This window comes from Oncorhynchus nerka, linkage group LG10 (assembly GCF_034236695.1).
Source record: "Oncorhynchus nerka isolate Pitt River linkage group LG10, Oner_Uvic_2.0, whole genome shotgun sequence".
Taxonomy (NCBI): Eukaryota; Metazoa; Chordata; class Actinopteri; order Salmoniformes; family Salmonidae; genus Oncorhynchus; species Oncorhynchus nerka.
The window spans coordinates 83,509,252-83,523,750 of record NC_088405.1 but is presented as its reverse complement, the minus strand read 5'-3'; the positions used below and the strand labels follow the sequence as shown (position 1 = coordinate 83,523,750).

General features: G+C 43.5%; 1 protein-coding gene across 4 annotated transcripts in view; it reads right to left on the bottom strand.

Annotated features, from left to right (window-relative positions):
* Window positions 1-14,217, bottom strand: part of gramd1ba (GRAM domain containing 1Ba) — a 105,657-nt gene extending 91,440 nt beyond the window's left edge. For 2 of the 4 annotated variants that reach the window (XM_065023842.1, XM_065023844.1), the window contains exons 1-2: window positions 5,901-9,497; window positions 1,468-1,542 (exon numbers count right to left, since the gene is read on the bottom strand). In XM_065023842.1, coding sequence (XP_064879914.1) covers window positions 1,468-1,542; window positions 5,901-6,406 — 581 coding nt within the window. In that variant the 5' untranslated portion in view covers window positions 6,407-9,497. Of the gene's footprint in view, window positions 1-1,467; window positions 1,543-5,900; window positions 9,498-13,953 lie in introns of those variants that run through there. The other 2 variants (XM_029671580.2, XM_065023843.1) reach the window with 2 other exon arrangements.
* Between the last annotated feature and the right edge of the window lie 282 nt (window positions 14,218-14,499).

The following is a 14,499-nucleotide window of genomic DNA, read 5'->3' as shown; positions in this document are numbered from 1 at the left end:
TATGGAATCACGTAGTAACCAAAAAGTGTTAACAAATCAAAATATATTTTAGATTCTTTAAAGTAGCCATCCTTTTCATTGATGACAGCTTTATACACTCTTGGCATTCTCTCAACCATGCCAAACCATCTCATTGGGTTGAGGTTGGGTGATTGTGGAGGCCAGGTCACCTGATCCAGCACTCCATCACTCTCCTTATTGGTCAAATAGCCCTTACACAGCCTGAAGGTGTGTTGGTTCATTGTCCTGTTGAAAAACAAATCATAGTCCCACTAAACGCAAACCAGATGGGATGGCGTATCGCTGCAGAATGCTGTGATAGTCATGCTGGTTAAGTGTGCCTTGAATTCTAAATAAATCACTAACAGTATCACCAGCAAAGCACCATCACACCTCCTCCTCCGTGCTTCACGGTGGGAACCACACATGCAGAGATCATCCGTTCAACTAATGTGCATATCACAAAGACACATCTCAAATTTGGACTCATCAGACCAAAGGACAGATTTCCACTATCTAATGTCCATTGCTTGTGTTTCTAGGCCCAAGCAAGTGTCTTCTAGTAGTGGTTTCTCTGAAGCAATTGAACCATGAAGGCCTGATTCACACAGTCGATGCTGAGATGTGTCTGTTACTTGAACTCTGTGAAGCATTTATTTGGGCTACAATTTCTGAGGCTGGTTCCTGTGTTCCAATTTGTTTCAAAGCAATGTTTGGCTTTGAAACAAATTGGAACACAGGAACCAGCCTCAGAAATTGTAGCCCAAATAAATGCTTCACAGAGTTCAAGTAACAGACACATCTCAGCATCGACTGTGTGAATCAGGCCTTCATGGTTCAATTGCTTCAGAGAAACACCTCCAATTTAACACTTGTGAATTGAACACCCCTCTTTAAAACAGTCAGGGGGACTTCCCTTCTCCCTCCGGTCTTTCCTTCTCCCTTTCTCTCACACTTGGTCATGCACATTGTCCCCTCTCTCTAATTGACTCTAAACCTGCACTACTGTGTAGCAGTCCTCCTGTGTAGCAGCACTGCCCTCTAGTGGAATTATCAGAACAATGCAGGTACTTCACAGACCATAATTTTACCTTTATTTAACTAGGCAAGTCAGTTAAGAACAAATTCTTATTTTCAATGACGGCCTGTGGGTTAACTGCCTGTTCAGGGGCAGAAAGACAGATTTGTACCTTGTCAGCTCGGGGGCTTGAACTTGCAACCTTCCGGTTACTAGTCCAACACTCTAACCACTAGGCTACCCTGCTGCCCCGGCATCTCTTTGCATGCTAGCAAGTTGGGTTAAGTTGGCTGATAAGCGATACATTAAAAACACAATGTCTTCCAAAAGTCTTTATGAGCAATACATACCATTTTTATTTGCTCTCTCATTGTCTTTTTTTGAACATGCATATGCACGCAAGTCACACACACACCCCCAGGCACACAAATACGAACACGCTTACACACCTCTCCTCCCGGCTATGAGGGGTCAAGAAGTGAGCAGAGTCCTCCTCATGGCTGCTTTGTAGGCTGCTCTCCCTGCTGGGGAAACACACCACAGAAAGACAGTGTTAGGTGTAATGTGTGTTGTAGGCTGCTCTCCCTGCTGAGGAAACACACCACAGAGAGACAGTGTTAGATGTAACGTGTGTTGTAGGCTGCTCTCCCTGCTGGGGAAACACACCACAGAGAGACAGTGTTAGATGTAACGTGTGTTGTAGGCTGCTCTCCCTGCTGGGGAAACACACCACAGAGAGACAGTGTTAGGTGTAGTTTACCACATGCAACCAGAGATCTCTGTGTGTTTGTCTGTGTGTGTGTGTTCAATGTGTATATGTGTGTGAGTATGTGCGCGTGACACCTAGGGGTCATCTGCAGTTCAAACAATTACAAAGCAGGCACCTTTCCACTGTTTCGGTAAAACGCTGAGGGATAGAGCTGGAGAAATGTAACCCCTCTCAAATGCTTCGACAGAGCTATGCATGCAAGGACTGACCATCTAGAAGTTACACATTTCAAGAATCAATGGGTATACACTACCGTTAAAAAAAAGTTTGGGGTCACTTAGAATTGTCCTTGTTTTTGAAAGAAATGCATATTAATTTGAGCATTTAAAATAACATCAAATTGATCAGAAATACAGTGTAGACAAATGGCTGATTTTGTATGGAATATCTACATAGGCGTATTTTGAGCCTGTAATCAAACCCACAAATGCTGATTCTCCAGATACTCAACCATTCTAAAGAAGGACAGTTTTATTGCTTCTTTAATCAGAACAACAGTTTAACATTAACAATGTCTACACTGTATTTATGATCAATTTAATGTTATTTTAACGGAAAACAAAATGTACTTTTCTTTAAAAAACAAGGACATTTCTAAGTGACCCCAAACTTAACGGTAGTGTATATTATTAATTTAAAAGTCCCACAAAAGGTATTTAAGCAAATTCCCCCAAATCCCAAAGCATATAGGACAATCTGATTACTTAGACAACACACAATGTCAAATGTCAAACTCATAAAACCAAAGTAAAAAAAACTGACAGTAAACCAGACAGTAAACAGACAGAAAAAAGGATAGAAGCCCCCACTAGAGAGCAGCACAGACTATTTGTTATTTTATTGTATTACTTTTTATATTTTTATTTTTTTACTTTAGTTTATTAGTAAATCTTTTCTTAACTATATTTTCTTAAAACTGTATTGTTGGTTAAGAGCTTGTAAGTAAGCATTTCACAGTAAGGTGTTGTATTCGGCGCATGTCACAAATAACATTTGATTTGACTTTGTCAACAATGAGGGTAAATATGTTATGGTAAGGCCAGGAGTCGTTCCTTAATGTGATTTGACTAATCATAGTCGTAAATAGCTATGTCTTGTTTCTAGTCTATAACTAGGATTAATCTGTGTCCGGGAAACTGGCCTGTAGAGACATATACTGTGTCTCTGGTCGTCTTGTCACTGGAAGCTATAATTTGTCCTATTGAAAGTCTTCATTGCATTGTTGCCAGTTATAAGGCAGCAACATTTATGCAAATACAGTGAGATGTTTTCCGTGAAGGGGTATCCAAAGACAAAAACAAAAGACAAGCCTCCATTTGTTGAATAGGCCTCTTCACATAACCAAGAGTGGCACGACTACAATCTGCCTCACATGTACCACAAGAAAGAGTGAGACAAAGAAAAAGTGCCACCTCCCACAGCAACTAATATACCGTCAGAGCAGCCTGGGAGCCAGTCTGTTTCTGCAATAGCCAACTTGGCAAGACTTGCCATGACAACAACAAGGCGTGGGTGCAGAAACAGTCTGCCATCCAGGCTGTGTGTCAGAGCACCGGAAACTAAAGGCTGGCTGGGATATGTAAGCAGCAGTACTGTTTTATATTTAGCAAATCAGAGTTGCGTTTCAAATGGCACCCTATTCCCTATATAATGCACTACTTTTGACCCAGGTCTTCACAAAGCAGTGTTGGTTGAGAATATTTAATATAGCCACGTAACTCCTTCCAGTACTGTCCCCTGGCACTTTTACATGGGTTATGTCTCAAATGGCACCCTATTCCCTGTATACTGCACTACTTTTGACCAGAACCCTATGGGCCCCAAAAGTGGAGCACAACATAGGTAATAGGGTGTCATTTGGGACGTAGACAGTACCTTTGGCTCTCCTCTGTAAGGCTGTACATGTTAGGGGACTAGCACGCTTGTCAGCTCCAGAACTATCTATTTTACAGTAATGAGCTTGAATTGTAGCTTCGCACTTTGTCTCCTGGGATGGCTGTAGTATAAAGTCAGAGATGGGCTTCACCTCATCTCTTGTGAACACGCCAAAATTCGGCGCCAATTTGGTTCAGGGTGTCGAGATTGCAGGTTGACATTTATTGGGATTAATCTTGTCCTGGAGGCAGAAGTAACAAGTGCGCTGAGAGTCGGGAAGCAAGTTCTGGGAGTGAGTGTTTTAATAAATAAATGAAACAATAAACAACACACCGACATGAAAACAGAGTCAATAACCAAGGAAATAACCAAGGGGAGGGACAGATATAGGGAAGATAATCAAGGAGGTGATGGAGTCCAGGTGAGAGTCATGAGGCGCAGGTGCACAAGACGATGGTGACAGGTGTGCGGGATAATCAGCAGCCTGATGACATAGAGGCCGGAGAGTGACAGCAGAGCTGAGCGATTTCCACTAGATGGGCCAGCGGCAAAGTCAGAATTGGCTATATGTATTGTAAAATTATCTCTTTGGTCTTAAATTAAGGTCATGGTTAAGCATAATAAGGCTAGCAGTGTGGTTAAGGTTAGGTTTAAAATCTGATTTGATTATCTGAGTGACTACCCTGTAGAGCTGCCTCCACTACATGAGTCATCCCAAAAAATGCCAACCTGTGCCGAGATTAATGTTCACCAGTCTTCCAACTATCATCACAGTAAAACCAATGTTACAAGTGGTACAAATCGTACATATTTGAAAGTACTGAACAGCCAGGGACAATACTATAGTAGTCAATACTCCTCATAAGACTCAAATATGCATTCTCTCACTTCTTCCAACCTAGACGAAGCTAGTAACAAACACCAGGCAACTTCTAGAAATAAACATTATGCTCATCAAATATGTATAAGGCCAAAACATCAACTTCCAATAGTGAACATACACCCACATTTGAATAAATATAAAATGTATTTATTAATTATTAAGTCATATTCAAATGATTTATTTCTTAAACTATGTATTATGGCAGCGCAGTGCATAACATCTACATTCACTGAAGACCAAACTCTGTCAGTAAGGGCATTTGTATGTATTAAACATTTGTATCCATATTCTTAAGTACATTCCTGCATTTCCTGTTGTTTGATGATAAATAGCATGGGGCTGGTTTTATTTATAATGTATAGGACAATTCATACTCAGCACTGTGGCTTATGTAACATTCCAAGGAGCCTATTCGGAGTGAAGGTAAGCTTGGGGGTAAAAATAACCTGTTTATAGAACAGACTGGGACGTCACCAGCTGGTGTCTATGGCTACGTTTAGACAGGCACCCTAATTCTGATTTCTTTCACGAATTGGTCTTTCGACCAATCAGATCTGCTCTGAAAAAGAGCTAATGTGAAAAGATCTAATGTGATTGGTCAAAAGACCAATTAGTGGCAAAAAAATATGAGAATTAGGCTGCATGTGCAAACGAAGTCTACTAGATCACAGAAACCTGGGATGGAGTTTCAATGAACAAATAGGGGCCCACTGAGGACTTGAAACACTAGTTGCACTCTGACCTTTCGTGTCACTAATCCCTATTAAGGGCTTGTTCGAGTGAAAAGTGATAAAGGTCGTTTAAATCAACAAACTATATTTCTCTTTGATAAAAGTAGGTGGGTGTGACATTTTTTACAGAACAGATTTTTTCAGGACCAATCTCATACACAAAGACAAAAACAAACTACATCCCAGCAACTCTACAGACCAGGGCTTGTATTCATAAAGTGATAGAAAATTATATGGACAAAGGCAACTCCAACTCTAATCATACCTTTCACTTAGTGTGTAATTATACGTTTTCTGGTCATACAGAGACTGTTTTGTTCTATGCTTCCACTTCTACATGGTTCCAACTTCTGACTAAACTTTGATGCTTGAGAATGCCTTAAAAATAGTAAGATTGCCCGACTTTATATACAACACTTAATGGGTAACCCACTCTTTCTGTATACATTAATAACACTTGGGGACTACCCTCATTTGTTATGTGATTGCCTGGCAGTAGGTTGAAGTTTCCCCTAGTTCCTGATCTTAGGTCAATTTAGCATTTTTCCCACTAATGGTTAAGGTTAGGATTGGGGAGGGGAAGCTAATCCTAGAGGTAACTTCAGATGGAGCTTCTATACAGACCTGCTCTCACTGCTGTGCTCCTTCCTCTCTCGCACGTTCAGCCAACGGCGTAGCAGGAAGCGCTTGCGTCGCGGCGAAGCGCTGGGTGTGGAGCAGTTGGACCAGGTGGCTGCCGCGTCCTCGTCACTGATTGGCGTTATCTCGATGGACGGCAGCTGAAGGTACTCCATGGCCCCTGAGAAGGAGCGTGACCCATGGCCCTTACTCATGACCTCTGACCTCGTGGCAGCCGCCACAGACACAGCCGGGGTCACACTGCTCTCGCTCTGCACGTTCTTCATGCGTCGCATCTTGAAGCGCTTGCGGCGGAGGGACGGAGTGGCGGAACCGGAGAGGGCGGAAGGGTCACCATCCCCGGTGGGTACCTCAACTTTGTCTCCCGAGGCGGAGGCTCCCAATCCTGGGTCGCCATCCTGGGTCTCCCAGTCGCCGGGGGCCTGCACCTGGAAGGAGGGGAGCCGAAGGTTCTCAGACATGATCTTCTGTCCCACCAACAACTGGCTCATAAAAGCAGCCGAGGGGCACCCTCTATCCAGGGAGGCTGATAGAGAGGGAGAGGGAATGGATGTCTTGCAGGATGCTGCAGGGAGAGCAGTAGTGTAGGTGGAGAGACCTTTGAACTGTTTTGTCCAGAGTGATAGGGAGTATACAGAATCAGGACTTGGTCGAGGTTGTAACTCTACCTTGTTATTGTGTGACAGAGATCAGGGCAGTTCCTCAGTGGTCCTGATGAGCAATGGCCTCGCCAATCCAGTCCTGCTGTCTGTCCTCTCCAATGAGACTAGAAAGAGCAGAATCTCTGCCTTCACTAGTGATCAGCGACATCTGGCATGTGGCTCTATCTAAGTAATGTGTTCCATGAGGTATGTCATTTTGAGCTGACAAGTGGAGGTTTAATGTTACACAAATTCTTCCAAGTAGACGGTTTGGATGCAAAAGCACTATGGCATCTTCTTGTGTCATTACTCGTCCTGATGACTTGCTCTATGGGCCGAGGTCTCGAGAATTTCTGATCCAGCCGCCACTTGGTGTCAGTAGCCCATTAAGATGAGTGCTTTTCAGCGCCCCCTTGCTCTAGTCCCTGGTATCACAGCCATGGCCTAAAAGTCAGAGGAAAATTAAAGGATACCGTATGCTAAGTACGGTGTAGCCACATGCATGTAGATATTCACAGCACCAGTCACAATTACACAATGACACAGAGACACACACACAGCGAGAGAGAGAGAGAGAGAGACACACAGCGAGAGAGAGAGAGAGAGCGAGAGAGACACAGTGAGAGAGAGACACAGTGAGAGAGAGAGAGAGAGAGAGACAGACACACAGCGAGAGAGAGAGAGACACACACAGCAAGAGAGAGAGAGCGAGAGAGACACAGCGAGAGCGAGACACACACAGCGAGAGCGACACACACAGCGAGAGAGACACACAGCGAGAGCAAGAGAGAGCGAGACACACAGCGAGAGAGAGACACACAGCGAGAGAAAGAGAGAGAGAGCGAGAGACACACACACAGCGAGCGAGAGACAGAAAGAGAGAGGCTTATTTATTTTCCTTAGTGTACTTTAACCATTTGTACATTGCTACAACACTGTATATATACATAATATGACATTTGTAATATCTTTTTTGTTTTGAAACTTCTGTATGTGTAATGTTTACTGTTCATTTTTATTGTTTATTTCACTTTATATATTATCTACCTCACTTGCTTTGGCAATGTTAACACATGTTTCCCATGCCAATACGGACACGGACACGGACAGGACAGGACAGGACAGGACAGGACAGGACAGGACAGACAGACGGACAGACGGACAGACGGACAGACGGACAGGACAGACAGGACAGACAGGACAGACAGGACAGACAGGACAGACAGGACAGACAGGACAGACAGGACAGACAGGACAGACAGACAGACAGACAGGAGACAGACAGACAGACAGGACAGACAGGACAGACAGGACAGACAGGACAGACAGGACAGACAGACAGACAGACAGACAGGACAGACAGGACAGACAGGACAGACAGGACAGACAGGACAGACAGGACAGACAGGACAGACAGACAGGACAGACAGGACAGACAGGACAGACAGACAGGACAGACAGGACAGACAGGACAGACAGGACAGACAGGACAGACAGGACAGACAGGACAGACAGGACAGACAGGACAGACAGAGAGAGAAACACACAGAGGGAGCAGGGATGTGATATTCTGATTGGTCTCCTTCCCAGCAGGGAGCTAATTCAGAGAAAATAACTGTTGATTGCCCTAATGGGAAGCAAATTTCTGTTTGCAACCCAAATGGCATCGCTATACTCTCTCTCTCCCTCCCTGGTCAAAAGTAACGAACTATGTAGGGAATAGGGTGCCATTTGAAATGCAACTTTGAGTTGAGTGAGCCACCATCCATCATCCTACTGTTTCTCTGCAGATTAAGGCCAAAACAGATTGGGGATGCCATTCACATCAGATGATGACAGACAAACAGCCAATTCTATATGTGGATGATAAACTCCAGCTCCAAAATTCCCAGCTTTCAGATTTCCATAGAAGTCAGATAATACAGAGATGATTTTCTTTCCCATATTTTCTGTATCCACTTTTCATTCTGATCATGCCAGTTGTGTTTAACTCGTAAAGCACTGTTAAAAATTCACTCTGTATAAAGCCTTTGGTACATGGCAGATTAGATACTGTACCAGTCGAAAGTTTGAAATAACAAACTCAGCAAATAAAAGATACGGCCCTTTTTCAGGACCCTGTCTTTCAAAGATAGTGTTTAAACCCTTTACAATGAAGATCTGTGAAGTTAATTAGATTTGTATGATTTGTTTCCCATGCTTGTTCAATGAACCATAAAACAATTAATGAACATGCACCTGTGGAACGGTTGTTAAGACCCTAACAGCTTACAAATGGTAGGCAATATTTACACATGTTAAGTTTGCTGAAAATTAACACAGTTGACAGTGAGAGGACGTTTAGTAACCAAAAAAAAGTGTTAAATAAACCAAATATATTTAATATTTGAAATTCTTCAAAGTAGCAACCCTATGCCACGATGAACGTGCCGTCCTTGGCCAGCTCTCCCGCTATCTCTCTCAGAATGACCTTCTTGATCCAAATCAGTCAGGTTTCAAGACTAGTCATTCAACTGAGACTGCTCTTCTCTGTATCACGGAGGCGCTCCGCACTGCTAAAGCTAACTCTCTCTCCTCTGCTCTCATCCTTCTAGACCTATCGGCTGCCTTCGATACTGTGAACCATCAGATCCTCCTCTCCACCCTCTCCGAGTTGGGCATCTCCGGCGCGGCCCACGCTTGGATTGCGTCCTACCTGACAGGTCGCTCCTACCAGGTGGCGTGGCGAGAATCCGTCTCCACACCACGTGCTCTCACCACTGGTGTCCCCCAGGGCTCTGTTCTAGGCCCTCTCCTATTCTCGCTATACACCAAGTCACTTGGCTCTGTCATAACCTCACATGGTCTCTCCTATCATTGCTATGCAGACGACACACAATTAATCTTCTCCTTTCCCCCTTCTGATGACCAGGTGGCGAATCGCATCTCTGCATGTCTGGCAGACATATCAGTGTGGATGACGGATCACCACCTCAAGCTGAACCTCGGCAAGACGGAGCTGCTCTTCCTCCCGGGAAGGACTGCCCGTTCCATGATCTCGCCATCACGGTTGACAACTCCATTGTGTCCTCCTCCCAGAGCGCTAAGAACCTTGGCGTGATCCTGGACAACACCCTGTCGTTCTCAACTAACATCAAGGCGGTGGCCCGTTCCTGTAGGTTCATGCTCTACAACATCCGCAGAGTACGACCCTGCCTCACACAGGAAGCGGCGCAGGTCCTAATCCAGGCACTCGTCATCTCCCGTCTGGATTACTGCAACTCGCTGTTGGCTGGGCTCCCTGCCTGTGCCATTAAACCCTACAACTCATCCAGAACGCCGCAGCCGTCTGGTGTTCAACCTTCCCAAGTTCTCTCACGTCACCCCGCTCCTCCGCTCTCTCCACTGGCTTCCAGTTGAAGCTCGCATCCGCTACAAGACCATGGTGCTTGCCTACGGAGCTGTGAGGGGAACGGCACCTCAGTACCTCCAGGCTCTGATCAGGCCCTACACCCAAACAAGGGCACTGCGTTCATCCACCTCTGGCCTGCTCGCCTCCCTACCACTGAGGAAGTACAGTTCCCGCTCAGCCCAGTCAAAACTGTTCGCTGCTCTGGCCCCCCAATGGTGGAACAAACTCCCTCACGACGCCAGGACAGCGGAGTCAATCACCACCTTCCGGAGACACCTGAAACCCCACCTCTTTAAGGAATACCTAGGATAGGATCAAATCAAATCAAATTTTATTTGTCACATACACATGGTTAGCAGATGTTAATGCGAGTGTAGCGAAATGCTTGTGCTTCTAGTTCCGACAATGCAGTGATAACCAACAAGTAATCTAACTAACAATTCCAAAACTACTGTCTTATACACAGTGTAAGGGGATAAGGAATATGTACATAAGGATATATGAATGAGTGATGGTACAGAGCAGCATACAGTAGATGGTATCGAGTACAGTATATATATATGAGATGAGTATGTAGACAAAGTAAACAAAGTGGCATAGTTAAAGTGGCTAGTGACATAAGAATGCAGTCGATGATCTAGAGTACAGTATATACATATGCATATGAGATGAATAATGTAGGGTAAGTAACATTATATAAGGTAGCATTGATTAAAGTGGCTAGTGATATATTTACATCATTTCCCATCAATTCCCATTATTAAAGTGGCTGGAGTTGGGTCAGTGTCAATGACAGTGTGTTGGCAGCAGCCACTCAATGTTAGTGATTGCTGTTTAACAGTCTGATGGCCTTGAGATAGAAGCTGTTTTTCAGTCTCTCGGTCCCAGCTTTGATGCACCTGTACTGACCTCGCCTTCTGGATGATAGCGGGGTGAACAGGCAGTGGTTCGGGTGGTTGATGTCCTTGATGATCTTTATGGCCTTCCTGTAACATCGGGTGGTGTAGGTGTCCTGGAGGGCAGGTAGTTTGCCCCCGGTGATGCGTTGTGCAGACCTCACTACCCTCTGGAGAGCCTTACGGTTGAGGGCGGAGCAGTTGCCGTACCAGGCGGTGATACAGCCCGCCAGGATGCTCTCGATTGTGGATAAAGTAATCCCTCTCACCCCCCCTTAAAAGATTTAGATGCACTACTGTTCCACTGGATGTCATAAGGTGAATGCACCAATTTGTAAGTCGCTCTGGATAAGAGCGTCTGCTAAATGACTTAAATGTAAATGTAAATGTAATGATAGCTTTGCACACTCTTGGCATTCTCTCAACCAGATTCATGAGGTAGTCACCTTGAATGCATTTCAAGTAACAGGTGTTCCTTGTTAAATGTTCATTTGTGGAATTTCTTTCCTTCTTAATGCGTTTGAGCCAATCAGTTGTGTTGTGACAAGGTAGGGGTGCTTTACAGAAGACAGCCCTTTTTGGTAAAAATATTATGGTCAAGAACAGCTCAAATAGCAAAGAGAAACGACAGTCCATCATTACTTTAAGACATGAAGGTCAGTCCATCCGGAACATTTCAAGACCACTTCATGCACTTTGAAAGTTTCTTCAAGTGCAGTCGTAAAAACCATCAAGCGCTACGATGAAACGGACTCTCATGAGGACCCTCACAGCAAATTAAAGACCCAGAGTTACCTCTGCTGCAGAAATGACAGCCAACATAAATGCTCCACATAATTGAAGTAACAGACACATCTCAACATCAACTGTTCAGAGGAGACTGCGTGAATCAGGCCTTCATGGTCGAATTGCTGAAAAGAAACCACTACTAAAGGACACCAATAAGATGAAGAGACTTGCTTGGGCCAAGAAACACGAGCACTGGACATTATGGAATGGAAATCCAAATTTGAGATTTTTGGTTCCAACTGCCATGTCTTTGTGAGATGCAGAGTAGGTGAACGGATGATTTCCCCATGTGTGGTTCCCACCATAAAGCATGGAGGAGGTGGTGTGATGGTGCTTTGCTGGTGACACTGTCAGTTATTCATTTAGAATTCAAGGCACACTTAACCAGCATGGCTACCACAGCATTCTGCAGCGATACGCCATCCCATCGGGTTTGCACTTAGTGGGACTATAATTAGCTTTTCAACAGGACAATGACCCAACACACCACCAGGCTGTGTAAGGGCTATTTGACCAAAAAGGAGAGTGATATAGTTCTGCATCAGATGACCTGGCCTCCGCAATCACCCAACCTCAACCCAATTGAGATGGTTTGGGATGAGTTGGACTGCAGAGTGAAGGAAAAGCATCCAACAAGTGCTCAGCATATGTGGGAACTCCTTCAAGACCGTTAGAAAATCATTCCAAGTGAAGCTGGTTGAGAGAATGCCAAGCATGTGCAAAGCTGTCAAGGCAAAGGGTGGCTACTTTGAAGAATGTCAATATAAAATATATTTTGATTTGTTTAACACTTTTTTGGATACTACATGATTTCATAGTTTTGATGTCTTCACTATTATTCTACAATGTAGAAAACAGTACACAAAAGAAACCCTGGAATGAGTAGGTGTGTCCAAACTTTTGATTGGTACTGTAAATGTCAAAGAACTTCTCTTCACAACTGAATGGAGACCTGCCATTCTACCATCAGACATGTATACAGCTGCGTTTACACAGTCAGCCCAATTCTGATATTTTTTTCATCATTACTTTAAGAAATACACTGACAGGTGTATTACTTTAAGACATGAAGACCAATTAGTGAAAAACAGGTCTGTCTCAATAGACAAAGAAAGCAGAGGGAAGTGTGGTAGGTGACCAGTTATTTATTTTCAATGTGTTTCCCCTCTAAGGAAGAAAGTCAGTTGACCAACAATGCATTCAACTGAAATGTGTCTTCCACATTTATCCCAACTCCTCTGAAACGACATCGGTACCCAGGGAGCAGTTGTTGTTGGGTGAACTGACTTGCTCAAGGGCAGAACTGCCTCTGGGAATCGAACCAGTGACCTTTGGGTTACTGGCCCAATGCTCTTAACCTCCAGGCTAATGGAGACCTGCTTATATGGACGTTGTTTGAATTGTGTTCAATACAGATTCCAGGCTACTTACAGATTCAGCATTAATATATGTAATATATGATGTTGAAAAGAGCTTGAATATAATGTTTCAAGTTCATATTAGTCTGCGGTGCAACAACATCCAGTCCTGTGATCACAGGATGTGGTTCAAACTGAGGAATGTAACATTTGGCTGCAATCTGATTACTATAAAATGAACGTACCTCGTATGACCTTTCACACAATCTCCTTCATGCACGCACACACACAGCTTTTAAAATTGGATCAGCTCTGAAAAATATTTTGATGTGATTGGTCAAAAGAACATTTTAGCGGAAAAGTATCATAATCGGGCTATGTATTGTGTAGAAATCAAACTGTTATAAATGTCCAAGGCCAACTTGGTTTGGCAAATGAGTGTTGGTCTTATTTCAGGAATTGTACTCTCTGAAGAAGTTACATAGCCTAACATCCTAATCTGAAACTGTAGGACCCATTCAAAATGTTAATAGGTGACATTTTCTAATTTGACAATTCCACAAGAACGTGTCAATGCTATAACAAAACTGTGTAGTGCCCCATGTCACGCATTGTCATACCGTAACTACACGCATTTGCCAATGTCCTTATGAATTCATATCCGAACGTACAATACGACTACTCCGTATCGCTGTAGGCTATATCACAGCAATGCATTAAAAGTAAAATAGGACAAAGAATGTCAACTAAATGAGATATTACGTGGCAATTATTTCATACAAAACCAGCGGAGAAAAGCTGCACTAGTCCCCACGATATGACAATGTAAATATTAGAACGTTTTTCAAAACACCAAAATGTAATGTTATGTTAATGTTATGTCAATGTAAATATTGCAACATTTTCCAAAACACCCAAATGTAATGTTTCAGCAAACAATTAGGCTGCTATCTGTATCCCTACCTTTTCAGACCCAGGCATGAATTGTTGAAAAAGTAGCCAGCTGTCAAACTGCACCTTGTAAACTTTGTCACAGCAATAGACCGCGTACTTTCACAATGTATTTCCTTTCGTTAAGATGTGTCCACGCACAGCCTTGGGGGGAAGTTAACAAACAAAAAAAACTTAGCTTGTTCTATCAATCACTATTTATCAAACGTATCTCAGAAATAATTTGTGATTTATCCTTTTGTCAACTTTATTTCCTGCACATAGGCTAACAGGCAGTATTCGATTGACACATCCTTCATTCAATCAGAATGGCCTTTCAGTTTCAATGTTCCGAGAAGGCTACGCTTTTCGGGAGAAGGTCTTAGCTGTGTCCGGTTGCATTTCGTGCCTGAACTGTTAACGCTAAGTGAGAATGTGACAAGTCCGCAAACAGTTATCAATTTCATATGGCCTCGTACTTATTCACATCATGATCTCAGAGATCTTTGCAATACACCCCATCAAAATTCTACCTTTTCATATCATAATCTCTCTCCAATCATTTATCTATGCCTATTA